This window comes from Myodes glareolus, chromosome 3 (assembly GCF_982192425.1).
Source record: "Myodes glareolus chromosome 3, mMyoGla1.1, whole genome shotgun sequence".
NCBI classification, from domain to species: Eukaryota; Metazoa; Chordata; class Mammalia; order Rodentia; family Cricetidae; genus Myodes; species Myodes glareolus.
Window position 1 is genome coordinate 44,487,504 of NC_142028.1, and position 18,943 is coordinate 44,506,446.

General features: G+C 40.7%; 1 protein-coding gene across 4 annotated transcripts in view; it reads right to left on the reverse strand.

Moving 5' to 3' along the window:
- Positions 1-9,375: 9,375 nt before the first annotated feature.
- Positions 9,376-18,943, reverse strand: part of LOC148122650 (contactin-4) — a 181,878-nt gene continuing 172,310 nt past the window's right edge. For all 4 annotated transcript variants that reach the window (XM_087904458.1, XM_087904456.1, XM_087904457.1 and 1 more), the window contains 2 exons: positions 15,073-15,241; positions 9,376-11,957 (listed from right to left, as the gene is read on the reverse strand). In XM_087904458.1, coding sequence (XP_087760584.1) covers positions 11,857-11,957; positions 15,073-15,241 — 270 coding nt within the window. In that variant the 3' untranslated portion in view covers positions 9,376-11,856. The remainder of the gene's footprint in view (positions 11,958-15,072; positions 15,242-18,943) is intronic.

Sequence of the window (18,943 nt, forward strand, 5' to 3'; positions counted from 1 at the left end):
CTGACTGGGAGAAGATCTTCACCAACCCCTCATCAGACAAAGGTCTGATCTCCAGAATATACAAAGAACTCAAGAAACTAGACACTAAAACTCTAATTAACCCAATTAAAAAATGGGGTACTGATCTGAACAGAGAATTTACAACAGATGAACTTCGAATGGCCAGAAGACACTTAAGGTCATGCTCAACCTCCTTAGCGATCAGGGAAATGCAAATCAAAACCACTTTGAGATACCATCTTACACCTGTCAGAATAGCTAAAGTTAAAAACACCATTGATAACCTATGCTGGAGGGGATGTGGAATGAGGGGAACACTCATCCATTGTTGGTGGGAATGCAAACTTGTGCAGCCACTTTGGAAATCAGTGTGGAGGTTTCTCAGGAAACTGGGAGTCAACCTCCCTCAGGACCCAGCAATTCCTCTCTTGGGAATATACCCTAGAGATGCCCAAACATACTACAAAAGCGTTTGTTCAACTATGTTCATAGCAGCACTATTTGTAATAGCCAGAACCTGGAAACAGCCTAGGTGCCCCTCAATAGAAGAATGGTTAAAAAAGGTGTGGAACATATACACATTAGAGTTTTACTCAGCGGTAAAAAATAATGACATCTTGAATTTTGCATGCAAATGGATGGACATAGAAAACGCTTTACTGAGTGAGGTAAGCCAGACCCAAAAAGAGGAACACGGTATGTATTCACTCATAAGTGGATTCTAACCATAATTAAAGGTCTTTGAGCCTATTATTCGTGATCCTAGAGAAGCTAAATAAGAAGACGAACCTGATGAAGATTATTTACCTATCCGCCAGGAGGTAGGAAATAGTCAAGAGTCCCAGGTGACCTTGGGTGCATGGGGGGGGGGAGGGTTGATGGAAGGGGAGAGGGTTAGAGAGAAGGGAGTAGGGGAGGAATGGAGAAAGCTCGGTTGACCGGGATGGGGGGAAGGGAGGAAGGATGAATGTGGGATCAGGGAAGAATATATTTCAACTAAGGGAGTCATATTAGAGTTTACAGGAAACTTGATTATATATGGGATCCCAGGTCCAAAGAGAGATCCCCAGATTGTTCTCTGGACAGAGGAGGGGGTGCCTGAACCGGCCTTGGCCCGTGACCATACTGATGAATATTTTGCTTATCACCATAGATCCCTCATCTGGCGTTGGATGACGATACAGATGGAGGCCCGCGTTGGAGCACCGAACTGAGCCCCCCAAGATCCAAACGAGGAGCAAAAGGAGGAAGAAAATGACGAAGGACTGCGAGGGATACTATCACCCACTGATACAAGGGGTCGGATCTAATGAGAGTTTACCAAGGCCAGATGGACCGTGACTGAACGAGCATGTGATCCAACCAGATTCTCTGAATGTGGCCGGATTTTCTGAATGTGGCTGGCCTGCAGTCTTTCCGAGAAGCCATTGACAATGACACTGGGACTGGTTTCCTCTGCATATACTGGATTTTTGGGATCCAGTCTGTTTGGATGCTCACCTTCCTGGACCTGGAGTGAAGGGGGAGGAACTTGGACTTCCCACAGGGCAGGAGACCCTGACTTCCCTAGGGGACAAAGAGGGAGGAGGAGAGGGAGGGGGGGAGTGGGAGGGCGTTGGGAGGAGGGGCGTAAATGGAAACTTTTTATAATTTAATAAAATTACAAAAAAAAATAAAATAAAATTGCACTGCATTTAAGAAAGATTATCAAGACCTACAATGCCATAGAAAGAAGGACAGGTATCTAATAGGACTATAATGGGAGTATCCAGAAGAAACCCTGTAGCTGATGGAAACTGAGGTCACAGTATTGATTCTCCTAGCATAGGACAGAGACCCATCTTCCTCTTAGATCTTTCACAGCCATAGCATATGAACAAGAAATGATTCTTCAAGATATCCTTTTCAATGAAGAGCTTATTGCAACCTCTCTCTTTGGTACTTGTAATTCACAGTGAGCAATATACGGGAGTTTGAGACGCCTGGGGAATGAAGCTTGTCTGCAACAGGCAAACCACCCGAGCCTCGTTGATCTGCCTCAGGCCTCAGACTATTTAAGCTGGCTGGGGAAGAAGCCACTTGGGCAAAGAGCATCTTGATTAAAAATCTAAACGGTTTCGAGGTGAGACTTGTATGTGTCAGGACCATCTGCTAGTGGAATTCAAAAACTGTAGGTGCTAATTTGTTAAAGATAAAGCAGACTGCTGGTGAGAACGAAGAACTATAAACAATCTCTGATGGCTGGGGAAGGATGATGAGCCGGATGGAAACAGGGCATCGTGTCACCCTAAGGATCTTTGTGACAAAAGCTATGGAGGCGCTTTTGCTTTCAAGTCCCATACATTGAGTTCCAGGATGCAAACTTTTTAAAAACACTTTGTTTAGAATTTCATATTGAGTTAAATGACAATTTCTTCCTTCAGTATTACCCTGTGCTGGGGAGGAGATGTGAATGTAATGTGGGTCAAGATAGGAGTCCTTTAACATAAATGACAATGATTTATTCTATGTTATCAAGAGAGGTATATTTTTAATTTTCCCTCTCAAACATTCCCCCTTCTCTGTTCCCACTACTGCTTTCACCATCCTTCACCTCATGTGCAGGAGCCTCTGAACTGAATTTCTGACCTCCAGGATTTCCTTTCTCTTAAAGGCATTTCTTCCTGTATCACTCTGTCCAAAAACCTAAAGGATGCTTCACTAAATCAAAGCTCTTCATATCAAATAGTCCACTGATACCTGGCATCTCTGCAATGCTTCAGCAAAACTGTGCGAAATCCAACCTCTATTCTGGTCTGTAAGCATCAAGCTGTCTTTCCCTTCTCATGACTGCTTAAGTTTTCTCCAGTGGAAAAAACCTTCTGATTTTTTTCCCTTCTTGTCAACGCTGCATCTTCTAAGATTTAGCATTTTGCCACATTGAAGTCTTCAATTTCTTGCCTGATTGACATGTCCCTGTATGTTTGCCAGATGCCTTCTGTGTAATTCTTACAGCATTCAACTGCTTGTTTCTTATTTATTGTGAAAACACTCTGAGGCCGAGAACAGCTCCTTGTGGGCCACTATTTACACATTCCCTCAGTAGGAACTGAGTGGTTGCTGAGCTGAGCAAGACTAAAGAGACAGAAACATCCAACAGATACTTAAGAGCTCTAATGCAGACTCATATATTAAAAGCTGTGTGATTACGCCAAAAATGAGGCAACCATCAAATAATGTAGTAAGAATTCACAGTTGACATCACTCACTTGATCTGCAGACAGCCGGCTGCTGGCATCACTGCATATGGACACTCAGAGTACCCAAGTTCTCACACTGTGAGGCGCTCCTGTGCACTGGGCACTTCCCCCAGCTTTGTATTTGGTAATTAGCACATGTATCAGGAACACAGAGTAGCCCGGGTGTGTTAAGTTGAAATTCTAAGGTGCTTTCATTTTTCAACTTGAAAATGTGTTAAGTTCATTTCTTTTTCTCAAATGAAAAGCAGAGATTGGTCCCTAACAAGTGATAAAAATGCAATAAAACAAACCTGGGAGGAGGAAGAGGAAGAGCAGGAGAAGGAGAAGAAGAAGGAAGAGGAGGAGGAGGAGGAGGAGGAGGAAGTGAAGAAAGCAGCAAAGCAACCAAACAGAGCTGTAGCTTAAAGGCAACTAACTTGCCACCATCCCCGCTTTCAGCCCTCTATGACCTGTTGCTGCTTCACTTCTGACGTAACACAACGTGTCCATGCGTAAGGCTGTGTCCTTGTATTTTCTTTCGGAAAATGGACCAGTGGGCTAGATTTCATGGAGGGGGGGAGACTAATATTTTTCTTTTACAAAGCTTAATGAACCCCAAATATGTTACCTCACAGGTGTGGTTTCTCTCCAGCATGTTTGGAAGACAACCAAGTACAGAAAATGTTTAATTCAATAAAAATCATTTTATTCTGAGTTATGTTGATGAAAAACTTGATTGTTCCTCTGAACTTACCTGTGTTACTAATTGGTTTCACGGGAAAACACAGGTGCAGGAGTTTTGTTTCTATAAGTAATGTCCACATTTTAATGCCATACTTCAAATATGTGCGTTCTTTGGTTTTCTTCACTAAACGATGAGGAAAGAAGTCTCAGTCCTTTTATCTCTGTTTCTTCAGTGCCAGCACAACACCCGGCTCTTACCTGTTGATTGCTCAATAATAGCAGCTGTACTCAATAAAAATCGATAGTTACTTGTTTTCAGTTACTTTGCTCTAAAGATTGATACCTGATTACCCCCCCCCCCCCCAAACTAGCTGTATGGCTCGTATTCTCAGGAAGATTATTTGGATAACTCTAAAATATTTCTGGAATTTTCACCACTCCCTTCTTATTTTCTTGCCATATAATTTGGCTTTGGAAAGATCTTTTTGTCTTAATATTCTTTTGGTGGCAACTGTAAGAGGAACCTTATATACCAATTCTGGCTCTCATAATGCAGGGCACTCACACATTCATGCTTGCATGCATGTATGCAATGCAAGTCATGCACCATCCAAGGAAGACAAGAGAGAGGCCAATGAAACAGTGCTTCAAATAGCAAGCCTCAGGCTTCCACCACAGAGTCATTATTTCAGACATTGGAAAGCCCCTGGAAATTTGTAATAAAAATTAGTGACTTCATAGGGGTCGTTGCATCTTCTTCCCTGCAAGACTTAGTACTTACAGGGGAGCATCAATCAAATTTGTATTTCAAATAAATATTGCAAATAAATATGTAAAAAACTTATTCTTAAAAAGAAAGTTATTCATTCATTTTCTCTAAATTCAAGTTTGACCAGACCTTTTCGATTTTACTTTGTACCCTGATCTTGCAGCACTACTATGAGAGCTAAAGTGTGAAGGGCTCTTATTACAAATGCAAGCGAAAAACACAATTTGCAATAGAAGAAAGAGAAGCAGCCCTGCTTGGCCTCTTTGGAGTTAAAAAAAAAATCACCACACAAAATCTGCAGGAATTTTGTGTATTTGGGAACTTATCCCAGCTCTGATCAATTTCAAGACCAGCACAGGAACACATAACCTCGTAAAGGCTCACTATTTACTACCTTATCTTCCTGTTGCTTTTGAGATACTAATATATCATTTATCTATCTATCTATCTATCTATCTATCTATCTATCTATCTATCTATCTACCTATCTATAAATCTATAATCTATATACCATCTATCATCTATCACCTATTTATTATCTACTCACTACCTTTCCTTCTTGTTATTAGGACACTAATCTATCACTTGTCTGCCTGTCTGCCTGTCTTCCTTTCTGTCTATCATCTCTCTTACACATGTCTGTCCATCTCTCAGTCATTCACGTATCTTTCTTCTATACGGAGCTATAGAAATCTAGTGTTTGGAAGGGGCACTAGACTTATGCCAGAAACATCTGAATTCCTGGTCTTGGCTCTGATGTGCCACCTGATACATTTTTACACCTCTCAGCCTCACTTCTCAAGTGCAAAAATATGGAATGATAAGTAGTAGCCCAAACAATCACCAGGATGATCTGCATGGAGACTACTACACACCACTAGCGTGGCTGACTGTTATTCACACCACATACATCCCTCTGGTCACAACATGCCCTTTCAGGATCCCGGGCTTTTCCACTCATATTTCTTCTGTGCCTACATTATTGCCTGGTGCGCATAGAATAGTTAACAGTCCTTTGCTGAATATAACTTGCCTCACTTCATGGACCTTATTTTCTCCTTCTTCTTTGAATAGTGGTATTCTTCTGCACCTGGCCTTGTTCAGAACAACTCCTTCCAAATCCTCACCTCAGATGCTGTTTCCTCTCAACTCAGTATCTCCTTCTTGGTTGACTCAGTGTCCTGCACTGTCCTCTAGCTGAACTTAGGGGTCTAGATTCTGGCGTAGCTTATTGTCTTTCTTAATACATTCCTATGCCTAGGTATATCATTTTAATATGAAGCCTTTCCCAGCGCGCCTCATGTGTTGAATGCCTGGCTCCTAACTGGTGGCACTATTTTTGGAGGTGGTAAGTTTAGTTGAAAGGAGTGGGTCACTGGGGGGTATTCCTCTAAAGGTTCTACCTGGTACCCGATCTTTCCTTCTCTTTGTTCCCTGTCCGTGATGATGAAGGCAGCACATTGTTTCCACGTCTGTCATGAGCTAAAATAAATATTTCCTCCCTTCAATTTGTCTGAGGCATTTTAGTCACAGTTGCATAAAGTGAGCTTAAACCTCTAGGGAGTGAAATGTACTGAAACAAGAGTTCAGTTCTAACCCTGGCTTTATAATGGCATATGTCACCTTGCGCTCCTGGTGGTCCTATTTGCCTCCATTCCATTACTGAAAATGGTAGAAACTCGTAGCATGAAGAACATTCTGAGAGCCATAAAAATTAAGTATTGGCTGGGTGTGGTGGCACATGCCTTTAATCCCAGCACCTGAGAGGCAGAGACAGGTGGATCTCTGTGAGTCCAAAGTCAACCTGTTCTACATAGTGAGAACCAGAACAACCAGGGTTAAGTAGAGAGACCTGGTCTCAAAACAACAACAACAAGGATTAAATATTATTCGAAGTTTTTCACTAAAATCCTAAGGCGTATTTACACTCTCACACAATTTGTGTTGTTCCTAGAATGTGGAAAGAATGTATAAAGCAAATCCAGTTGACAGACACAGGGGCTGTCATATTTAATCACATCCATATTAAATACCTCAGCCTTACAGTTTCTGGACTTTCAGATCTATCATGTGGTTGACCTTTCTTTCTTTTTTAAGGCTTTTGTCTGTGTGACCAGTTTTATTATAGCTCTGTTCATCTCTATCTGACCATAACCACGAGTCTAAAGAACAGAGGCCAATTTTGTTTGAACTGTGAACTCTGCTGAGCCTTGCACATTTGCACTTGAATTGTGGAATTTGGACATTTAATCTGCATGGCCCATTTAGCACAAGGGTCAAAGGGGATCTGCTCACACACTGGGCAGCCTGCCTTGCACAGAGTGATCATAATGTGACAGAGGCTTAGAAGCCACATGGAATAGCAACAGATAATGTCATCTCTGTTGACAAATGAAATGGTTTAAATCCCAGCTGCAGAGGGATGGCTGTCAAAAGCAGGTACTGATCATGTGCCCTGGGCGGGGATGGGGGGGAGGACAGTGCAGAACACTGTGGAGAAACTGAAGGTGATTTTGTGAAAAAATCGGGCATCTGAATGAGGGACCTACTGCCTACCTTATTTCCTATAAACACTGATATTGATATTTACTATTAGTTTATATTCCTTTTATTGCAGTAAGATGATTAGATCTTACAGATTTTGATATGCTCCTGGACAAAGGCAATAGCTAATTTATAAAATAATCACTAATGTTTGGAGAGTTGTGCATCTAGAACATCCTACAGATTGTGCAAAGTAAGAAAGGGCATTTGTCAGAATGTACCCCAAACTGTGAGAATCCACAGACATATCATAAGCCTTTGACTTAGGCTGCCCTTGTGAAGCCCTAGGCGCAGGCGTTGTGTGATGGAATAATGTTTGTATGTCCCCAGTTTGACTAGAAATACTTAATTTTAAGAGCCTGTATTTCAAGTAAGTCACTACGGTTGACCGAATTCTCAGTGAGAACCCAGTACTAATTTAATAACAGGAAAATTGTAACATGTTGGGCCTGCTTGTTTGTGTTTTCTGTCCCCGCCTGGTACCCCACAACCGGCAGGCCCCAGAGAAAATCAACCACATAAGAGATCTCTATAAGTTATAATGCTGATAGGCCCATTAGGTCAGGCTTCTTACTGGCTAACTCTCACATCTTGATTAACCCATTTTTTTGATCTATTTTAGCCATGTAGCTCAGTACCTTTTTCAGTGGGGCAGCTCACACCCTGCGGCTTTGGTAATCTGGGCAGGAGTGCGAGGAATCGACTTCCTCCTCCTCAGAATTCGCCTGCTCTCCTTACGTCATTTCCACTTCCTGTCTGGTTTCCCTGCCTACACCTCCTGCCTGGCCAATCAGCGTTTATTTAAAACATGATTGACAGAATACAGACAATTCTCCCGCACCAGAAAATACAGTTAAGTCTTGAAAGTGGATGTGAAATGAAGGCAGGAGAATGACAGTCTAGTATAATAATAATAAAAAAAAATCACCTGCTAGTTAATATTGCATAAATCCCATAATCCCTTGACATTTAGTAGTTAATTATGGGCTTCTTATATAGGCGATGTTCCTTGAGTATATTGGTAGCAAGGCAGGGAAGGTAAAAAAGTTTGGAAAAGGTTAACCAGGATTTTAATAGTTTACTAGATGTAAAAATAGCCACAGTCATTTTGTTTTAAAATAAAAGCTCTTGGTAGCTCCTACCTTTTTGACTGGAAGAATTCAGTCCTTACCTGAGAATCAAAGTTTATTGCCTACTCTTCCAGGCCCACAGAAAGATACTGCTTTGTACAGAGGGCTCGTTAGTGCAGTAAAAACCAGTTAACCTGATGGGATCCAATTACCTGTCAGGGCAGAATATCTTTTTTTTTTTTTTGTCATACAGTGAAATCATAGGTGAGTGACATTCAAAAGAACATGAGGAGATTAAAAAAAAACAGATATTCATAGCGTTCTTCCCTTGGGAAAAACCCTCAAAGAGGGGCAGACCACACCTGATTGTATGGCTGGGGCTCAATTCCCTTGGTTGGCTAGACATAGAAAGTCTGCTGATTAGAACCTCCCAGTACCCATTCTCTCATCTTCTAGAGACATCATTCCACTCATGGGTTAATACACTATCCCTGGGAGTGAAGGCTTGGTGTGAGCAAGATGATCAGCGTGTGTGATCCACATTGATCAGACACTCCCTGCAGAAGTGAGGAGCACACCAAGCAGGACATCAAACTCGGAAAGACAATTGATTTATCCTTCAAATCGTACACCAAAAGGACCTGGCAAGGTTTCTGTCCTCCTGAGAATAGCTTGGTGCTTCCTTCCACTCATCAAGGTTTGGGCCTCTGGTATTTCCTGGCTCCTGTAATGACCCTGTGAGGTGTTAACTAGTTTCTTTCTTCTTGGTTCAGTTAGGACACTTGTTTTTGTTGCTTTCAAACAGTGGCGCCTACCCACAATAACCACGGAAACCCTAACAAATCGGACAAGTTTTGGTGAAGGTGGCACCTGCCAAACTCTTCAGTCCAGGTGGTTTCAGCTAACTCAGGGCATCACTGTCAGACAATAAAGCTGAGAGATGAAAAGATTTCACCAATGCATAACACTAGAAGCCACTGGCACTTTCCAGAGCATCGCCAAAGTAGGGACACAGTCCTTCCTGCTTGTTTGCTATAATAGCACACAGGCGGACAACTGATGCAAAATGCTACTTCAAAGACCCCTTCAATCAATTCATCAATGAGTATTTATTGCAAGGCACTGTGCTAGGCACTATGGAGAGTACATGGAAGAGAAGACCAATGTCCCTGCTCTCAAGGAGCTTACAATCTAGTTGGGAAGTCAAGGCATACATACAAGGAAAAGTCAGTAACAATACAGGAGTTAGGTTCAAATGCAAGGTAACAGTACAAGAGATTTCCAAAAGTAGTACCCTATGAAATACCAAATGAAGGGCTGCAGCAAATTCACAGGAGGGACATCATAAAGACAGGCATGTGGGAAGGTCTCACAGGCGAGCTGGAGTGTTGGAAGTGCCCCAGGGCATGGTGGGAGAGTGTGGGGAACGTTTCATAGAGGAACAGCCATGAGACCAAAAGGCACAGAGGTGAGACCCAAAGCAAGCAGTGTTAAGGGACCAAGTAGGGCTCGGTGTGACTGGGTATAGGGGTAAGGGAATTAGACTAAGAAGGGCCTTACGTGCTTAACTTTATATAGAAATTTTAAGATTTTGGGCAGGGAAACAACAGATACTCTTAGATCAAATATACAAAACCTTGGCTAGGCAAGGAAAAAAATATTCTAGTCTCAGTTTCAAGACTTACTTGGTTTTGATTCTCTTTGCTTCCGAGGAGGATTTGAAATGCTGTCTTCAGGGTTGTCAAGTCGCCTTTGGAATTGGGTCACCTAGCTTTGGGTCAGAGCTAGATACTTCTGAGTGCCCCTATGGTCCCAAGCTGTGGCTAGCACAAGGGTAAGCTAACAAATTCCCTGACAGGCAGGCAGGAATAATGCTCCCAGAAGGCAGATATCTTTACAAATGACAGAATATTTATTAACAATACCTTTAAAAAAGATTACATATGCTAGATCACTGGTAGATATCATTTACACTGGGATTGGGTACTACCTTGGGGTATCAGGTTTTTCATTCATTTTATTATTATGTTGATTTTTTGCATGTGATTTTTGAATCATGTTTTAACATAGAAGTAAAGCATATCAATCTAAGAAAAGAAAGCAGATGAAATACTGACAATATTTTCCTGTTACCATCCTAATTTTCACACCAATGGAATCCTCATGATGACTTTATTGGATGAATGTAATTCGAAGGTTGAAAATCTATGTTATGTGTAAGCAAAAGTGACAAATTACAGGCAATCGTGAGCTCTCCAAAGAAGAAGAAAAAGGTGGCTGTGTGTTTGAATGTGAAAAGCTTTATAGAAAATCTCATTGCCTTCTGTAGTCCACCCTTGTCAGCTTACAAAACATCCCCATAGTTACAAAGAGTTCTTCTCATAAGAATAAGGTTTTGTCGATATTGCCATCTTTCATTGTATGATTTTAAGATTTATGTAAAGCGTATAAAGCAACCAGACTAGCTACTGAAAAATAGGAGCGACATCATATACAATACATCTGTACTACTGATAGTGTGGAGACTCACATGTAAAATTCTTTGCAGCAGCTATTTGTGAAATAGGAAAATTTTTCAAATTACATGTTATTGTCATTCAAAAGAAGGGTTCTATCATTACAGTTACACATGTTATCTATAAGAAAAATTGAAATTATAAATTCATTGACAGATTACTTATTAAAAAATTTACATTCAAAACAGATATGTCTAAAGAGTAAAATTACCTTTTATGCCATGAAAGACTTGTTTGATTATAGTAACTTTTTGTCTATGTTACTACAGGATATGCAACTTCAAATTCAATGTCTAAGATAATGCTACTACAAAGACGATGCTCAAATAAAACCTTACCAGACAATGCTAAGTTCAGGGATGGGAGGATTGCACAAGGTGCCTCTTGGGCTGGGAAGTTTAGCTTTTGAGATTTGCAGTTCCTGAAACCATCTCAAGTCGTGTTGAACAACAAAATTCACAACAGGGTGGGAAAACATATCACATCAGTCAAAGGGATTCAGTTCAACACATTAACCATTCAAGGGGTAATTTATATACAGCAGCCTTGAGTTTCAGACCCACTCTCCAGCTGTTTTGCCACCAGATCCTTGTAAAACTGTACAAGTAATTTGTAATTCATTTACTGAGATGAGTGCCAAACTCTGTCCTTAAAGGAAATCGTTTCAAATCATAATCGTGTGGTTGTGTTGCCCAGAGCATTTTACAGCAGAGGAAAAAACCAATATCTACATTATATGTTAACTTTAAAAAATTCTATAAAACACTAAATATATAATAAAAAATATGCATATAAGGACATATGTAAACTGCTTTGGTAACATCGTATTACAGATGTCTTCAGTGCATTGCAGAGTTTCCAAAGAAACTTCAGACAAAGCTAGATTTGCTTTGAGGAAGTACTGTATAACGCCATTCCTAACGAAGCAAAGAACATTTTTTTTTCCAGTAATAAGATGTACTTGAACAACAATATTACTTAGTACTGGGTGTCTTCAAAACAACTAGCTAAATGTTGCTTATATTATAAATAGCAAGTCCTTTAGATAACTTTTGTCATAAACTAGACCTCGCTGTGAGAGAGATCATTATTGTACTGATGGCTGACAGTGTACACGCATTGGAGGTAGAAGCCCCAGATCCTCTTGCATAGGAATCTGCAAAGAGAGAACAATTCATTTAAGAAGGTCTCATCCTGTATACAAAGGAAAGAGATGCTGCAGGACTTCACTGAAACAGTATGACTGGCTGGGTTTTTATAAGACCATACTGTATGTTCGTCCATCATCTAGCTGTTTATTTTATTTTTATCATGAGTGTATATATATATATATATATATATATATATATATATATGCAGAAACACTTGTATGATCTGGTATGTGTACCTACCATATGTATGCATATGGAGATGAGGGAACACTGTCAACTTTTTAGAAGGATGCCATCCACTTTGCTTTCTCAAGGCCAGGTCTCTTACTGGACTGGAACTCATTAAGGGATGGATCTTCCTATCTCTACATCCCCAGTGCTATCATTACAAGGGTCTATGGCTATATCTAGCTTGCTTTTTGAACACAGGATAGAGTTCATATTCAAATCCTCCATCTTGTGAGGAAAGCACTTTATTCACTGAGCTTTCTTTCCAGCCCTGCCTACATGATTCCCTCTCAATGATCTATTGACAACAGCTCCATGATGATCTATCTGTGGGCTGGGAGCAGGCTAGGAAATAGTCTGCAGACTCTTCTAAGATTTTTTTATGTGTATAAATCGATGGTATCCATATCCAGTGTGGTAAATACCTCAATATTACTAGCAATATGTCTGATACAGGTCAATATGTCCTTGATGGAACAGCACTAATCCGATACTTCCCTTTGATCCCCACCTTTGTGCTTCACAGACAATGCGACACTCAACTTTTCAGCCCCCTCTGTGGACCAGATACTGTCAGTGCTTCATTTGTCAGTGGAGGAGACTGGGGTCCCAGGAGATGAGGTAACTAACTTGTCTAAGATTGCTAGCTAAGTGAATGGCTGGATTGGGAATCAAAACCATGTTTGTCTAAATATATTTCTTTTGCTCAAACAAAATAATCATATTTTAAACAAACTTTTTCATATGGGTTGTACATTTTTTTTTCATAATAAAATCTTTTCTGTTGTCAGTCTGGGTTTCTTTAAGGCAGTCTGATCTCTCCAATTGACAGAAACGAAGTCACTTAAGGAAAGACATTCTCTGCTAACACTCAAACCTTCACTGTTCATGCACTATATATATTCCTGTCATGAATAGGACCAAGGAGCACCAGTGAGCCAAAGGAAGATCTTTGCAATGATAAGAAGTTTGTGGTAAGATTTAAGTAGCCTGAGGTAAATCATAGTTGTGTGTTGTTGTAGTCTGGAAATTACTTTCGTAGCTCACTGTACGGTTTGCTCCATTTCAGGGGACATTAGGGCCCTTGGTTGGCAATAACTAGCTCATCTATATAGCTAGTTCCAGGTCAGCCAAGGCTACTCGTGTGTGTGTGTGTGTGTGTGTGTGTGTGTGTGTGTGTGTGTGTGTGTGTAAGTATAAACTTCATCTCTGGGGTATGACTTTTGGTCTCAGTTTCCCACTGTACCCTATATTGTTCTTGAAAAAGACAAGTACTTTTTGAATCCTTCCTAAATGAAAGTCAGTTCAGAGAACAGGTGAAGTGACCAGGGAGCTCTTTTCTATTCTGAATTGAGAAATTTTACATAAGCCAGTAAAACTGTTTCATGATTACTTTGCTATCTATAAGACATAATAGCCTTTCCATCCTCTGAAAAATAGAATGATGGACACCTAGCAGAGATTTACTCCAGCACTAAAATTAGGGTCTCAGTGTTGAGGACACCATCCATGGTTTAAAATGTCTTCTGTCCAGTGATAGTGTGGAAGTTTAATTCCAGCCTGTATTGATCCTCTAATATCCAGGCCTCAATTCCAAAGGCCAGAAAATTATGTACCTAAATATCTAATGGCAACTTGGGTGTCTATCTAATCTTTTCCTTGATTATAAAACACTCCATAAACAAAGGGACCAGATAAACTAGAAAATATGATTCTGGTAGTTACGGTTACTCTGATCCTGGCACTTAAGAAACAGAAACAGAAGGATTCCTACAAGTTGGAGAACAGCTTCCTCTACATACTTAACCCCAGGCCAATCAGGACTACTTTTTAAGACCCTGTCTGCCAAAACAAAGACAAAACAAACAAACAAACAAAAAAAACAGTGCTGTCCAATGGCAGCAAATATTTTCAGATGCTGTGTAACCAAAACCACTTTTTCTAGATGTTTTAAAATCACACTAAATAGTGCACAAATATTCATTAAACTGCCATTTCGCCACTCACCAGCTGCTGCCAATCATTATTCTGATTTTATTTAATCTGTGAATTTTGGCTTTTATTAAAATAAATAAAATTATACAACAAAATTAGTATGCTGTTGAGATATTTATAAACATAATTTAAAAACTGAACAGAATGCATTTCCTCAAAAAGGCTACTTTTACATACTATTTAACAACATTTTAAATGGAGACAATTAACTATATATAGCCATATGTGTTTTGCATGTAGATTACATATACTCAACCAAAATATATCCTTTTAACTTAAAAGCATTTCCAACTCAAGACTCAATTACACAAGTTCACTGGGGATAAAATACCACAGCCTTATGAAGAACACTTTGGCTGGAGATAGAGTTGTTCATATTTAGTCCCTTTCATCCCAGCATTAGGGAGGCAGAATCATGTGCATCTCAGTGAGTTCAAGGCCAGCCTGTTCTGCACAGCAAGTTCCAGACCAGTCATGCTACATAGTGAGACCCTGTCTAAAAGAACAACAATGCCATCAGCAAACTTTCTTGCCTATTCTTCTTAATGGCATTGTTCATTAGCTTTGGGAGCCATCATTTGGGGACTATGTAAGTTAATGGACCAATGTTAAACAGCCCTCTGTGACTTACTTATGTGGGACAGTCTTCATATACTATATTGGTTGGTCACTGGCTAAATCAATGAAAACTGGGGAAAGATTTTTTTCTTTTTCTTTTTCTTTTTCTTTTTGTATGAAGTTTCTTGCAATCAGAAAACATTAGTGATGGAGGAAGGAGGCTCCTGTCATTCATCTTAATTATGACTCATTCTTTCCAAGATCAATTTCTTGAAGTTGTGCATCATCTGGGAGAATGCCACAATAGGCAGGGGGAAAGGGTGAGAAGAGCATTCTTACTTGATATCTTTGGGATTCGGATTTGCTCACTGCTGCTGCCGTCCCCTCCATCGCTGAATGGCTTGATCTCTATGATGTAATCTTCATCAAAAGGTAAAGAAAGCTCCACTGATGTTTTATTGGTTTCAATGACGGATGTGCTGCTTTGCCTGTTCCATCTGTACAAGACCTGCACATATAGAAAGAGTGGGTGTCATCTGCTGTTCTAACTGATGCCCAAGGTTTGGAGTTTGCTCTTTTCTATCTCTGGGTACCAGCTAAATGCAAGGCGACGGAAGGGACCTGACAGCCTGCTCACATAGAGAAGGTTCATTGATGGTGAGGACCATGTCTGTTGCTATGTCATGGAGAGACGTTCTGAGAGGATACTTCAAGTGGGAAACAAGAGCTGCACGAATTGCTATTCTTTCAGTTTGGTAAACTAGCATACATTAAAAAACAGAAGTCCAAATAAGGATGCAGAGTTAGGGATACACCAGGAACCTTAGCATCAGAATAGATTTGGCTCTGTGTGGCCATGGGTTATTAACTTCACTTCACTGTTCTTCTGTTCCTTCCACTGTAAATTGGGGGCAATAACACCCACTTTTCGAAATTTCATAAAGACTGAATGCAATGGGGACTGTGTTCAAAGGACACATTAAGCACGGTCCAGTGAGTACATTGAAAACACAAATTAGACTGGTTTACTTTTCTTCTTCTTTTTCTTTGTTGTGAAAAGGGAGGTGTTGCGGGAGGGAGGGGGGGACCTGGGAGGCCTGGGAAGTGAGTGTGACTGGGATGCATAATGGGAAATTCCCAAATTATCCATAAAAATATTATGTTGGTAAAAAATAAAGTATATCTATGCAGGCTTAAATGAAACAAGATGAGTGCACACAGCAGGAACTCGAGCACAAGAGCTACCCAGAAGGTTGTTATTATCAAGAAATTTCTTGAAAGACGACATTTCTATACACATAGATGGTTTGTGACTGACGAGGGCAGTGAGCTCTCCACTTTCCCTCCCACTGGGACCCTTTGTAGGGATCACGCAGAAGAGGCAATCAGTGACAATCGAAGTGCTGTGGGTGAGTGAACAGATTCACTCATGCACCTTTGCTTTCCTTCCTGGGCTTCTTAGACGCTGAGTTTGGGCTGTAATTTATCTGATGAAGTGACTGACTAGGTTTACTGAAAACACACTCGACTGGGTCTCTGATGGACCTCAATTCAGTAGGGAACAAAATACAAAGGAATAAAAAAAATGTTCTCCTGTCATCGTGTGCTCAGCAATAACCGTGAGGACAGCTACACTGTAGCTTCTGACTCTTCTAGGTGGCTTATCATTGTCAACACAATGCCACGATGCAGGGATTATGCCTTTTCACAGATGAGGCTACTGAGGTCCGGGGTCCTCTTATACTGTGCAGAAGAAGTGATGGCAACCTAATTCCCAAGCCTGCAGTCAGAAAGCAAAATAGCTTCCCTTCTCCATCTTCCCACAGGATAAAAAAAGATGGAGCTGGAGGACACCAGTGGTCCTAGGCCTTGGATGCTCTGGGACACTTATTAGTGCTCTAAATCTGTTCTTCTCAGCAGAAGTGGGAGTATGGGAAGCAATTTTGCTCTGCCTCATAGTCACCAGACAAGATACTGAAAGTGTCATTTGCTCAGTCCATCCCTGGTGTTTCTAGTGACTGAGACCCGAGTGGTTGCCTCTCTAGTAAGTTCTCTACCTACACCAACGCTGTTAGAGCAAAGATCCCAGTCTGAGAACCATAGGACTTTAAGGTTTTCTTTAAGACCCCTATAAATATCGATCTACTGAGATCAGAGATGAATGGTCAGTCTTCTATTACAAGACAGAATCAAACATGAGTAAAACTCACAATATTTCCTTAACACAGTTTAGATCCCATTTGTTCTTTGGCATTTCATCACCTTAATTTATAGCCCTTTAATACAAGGTGGAAAACACAATTTCCTCAGGGTGGAAAGATTCACAAGCCCTCCTGTTTCCCACTCTGAAGCCTCAGCTGTACCAGGCTTGGCATCCCTTCGCTAATGACCAAGCGCCAATAAATCCTCAGCCACTGTGTCTCATCTCAGCCCTTCAGGAGAATGGGCTGGCTGATGGGATGCAAGGTCACATCTGGCTCAGAGGAACAAATTGCTTCTTTGATTTACTTCTGGTCCTTGCAAGAGCTCAGAGAATCCAACCAGTTTCAAGTATAAATCCAAAAGAAACATTTCCAAGAAAAAAACAGCCTTTTTTTTCTTTTCCTTTTTTTTTTCTAAATCAATCCCGCTTATCAATCTTGTAATAGTGGAAACTGTAATGTCACCTAAATAAAAGCAAGCAGAAGGTTTACTGGTTTATTTACACCAAACCCTTGATGCAGTTGACTGACGCAAAGGCTGGGCTTGTATCTGATATGATGAAGGCAGGCAGCAAGAGAGGATTCTTGGGAATAATGATAACAACAGCGAACAGTGGCTGCTTTTATTTCTCTAATGCCTCAACACTTCTCTTCTAAAGGCTTACATAGATCATCTCCCTAGATATGCTTAGTTCCTATTTTTTGGCCTCAAAGATGGCAACCTAAGACCTGGAGATAGTAGACTATTGCCTATAGGCTCATGACAAGTAAGTGATTGATCCCATGTTTAAACCTAAGTAGTCAAACTCCAGAGCCTGGATTATTCATAACAATTTAGCTCTTGCCTCTAGGTCAATTTGCTTTCCCTTCCTTGTCTCCGTCTTCATATGTGTGAAATAAGGGGATTAGACAATGAACTTAAAAGAGGGGAAGGAGGGAAACAAATGACCCTGCGGGTAAAGGAGCCTGCCACCAAGCCTGATGACCTTGGTCAGATCTCCAGGATCCACTTGGTGAAAGAAGAAAACTAACCTCTACCTGCACATACCTGCTGTATACATGGAGGGACAAGCGCATGTGTGTGCATGTGTGTACATGTAGATACACAGGCAAACACACACACATAAGTAAATAAAATGTAAAAAATAAAGTCAGAGAGCTTGCAGCCTGAGGATCCTATGCTGCTGGAATTTTTTATTTGTTTGGCCACATTAGTGTTTTTTTTTTTTAATGCCAACCTTAATGAACTAAGAAATTATGCATGAAGGTTTACAGTTACTATTGAAAGTTATGGCCATCAGGCCCGCTGTGGTTTGGATGTTTATCTGCTCTAAAGTTCCTGCTAAAATTTAATTGCTACTGTAACAATTTAAAAACGTGAAACATAGTGGCTTATGCTTACAATCCTATTACTAAGGATGCTGAGGCAGGAGGATTACTGTGGATTTAGGCCAGCTTAGCTAGATAGTGAATTCCAGATTATCTGTGTCTACAGAGTTGGACCCTATCTCAAAAAAAATAAAAATAAAAGAGAACATTTAAGAAGTGATTTGACTCAGTTAAGATGTGCCTGGGCTATGAGAGTTCCACCTTCATGGTGGGACTGGTGCTGTTGTAGGAATCCTGTCCCCTTTAGTGTGTCTCAGTCTCTTGCCTTCTGTTGCATAATTACAGAGAAAAAAGACTGTCCTTATGAGCCAACACTTTGGTATTGAAATTCACAGCCTCCAGAAATAGTTTTCTGTTTATCATAAACTAGGAAGGCTCAGTTATTCTCTTAAGTAGCACACACGCAGACACAGATGCTGGTCTATACTTCTCATTGGAAACACTTGGAGCTAAAAAGGCCCACCTCTTCTGGACAGTCACAAAATCTGTTGCTCTCATCACTAATATTTCCTATTCTGTTGAGTTGGCATATGTCCACTTCTGGACCTTCGGGTTTTCTGTCCACATATTTTCCCAGAGAGCTGCCTGCCTCGTTTCCTACTTTCATTCAAAGCCCAGTT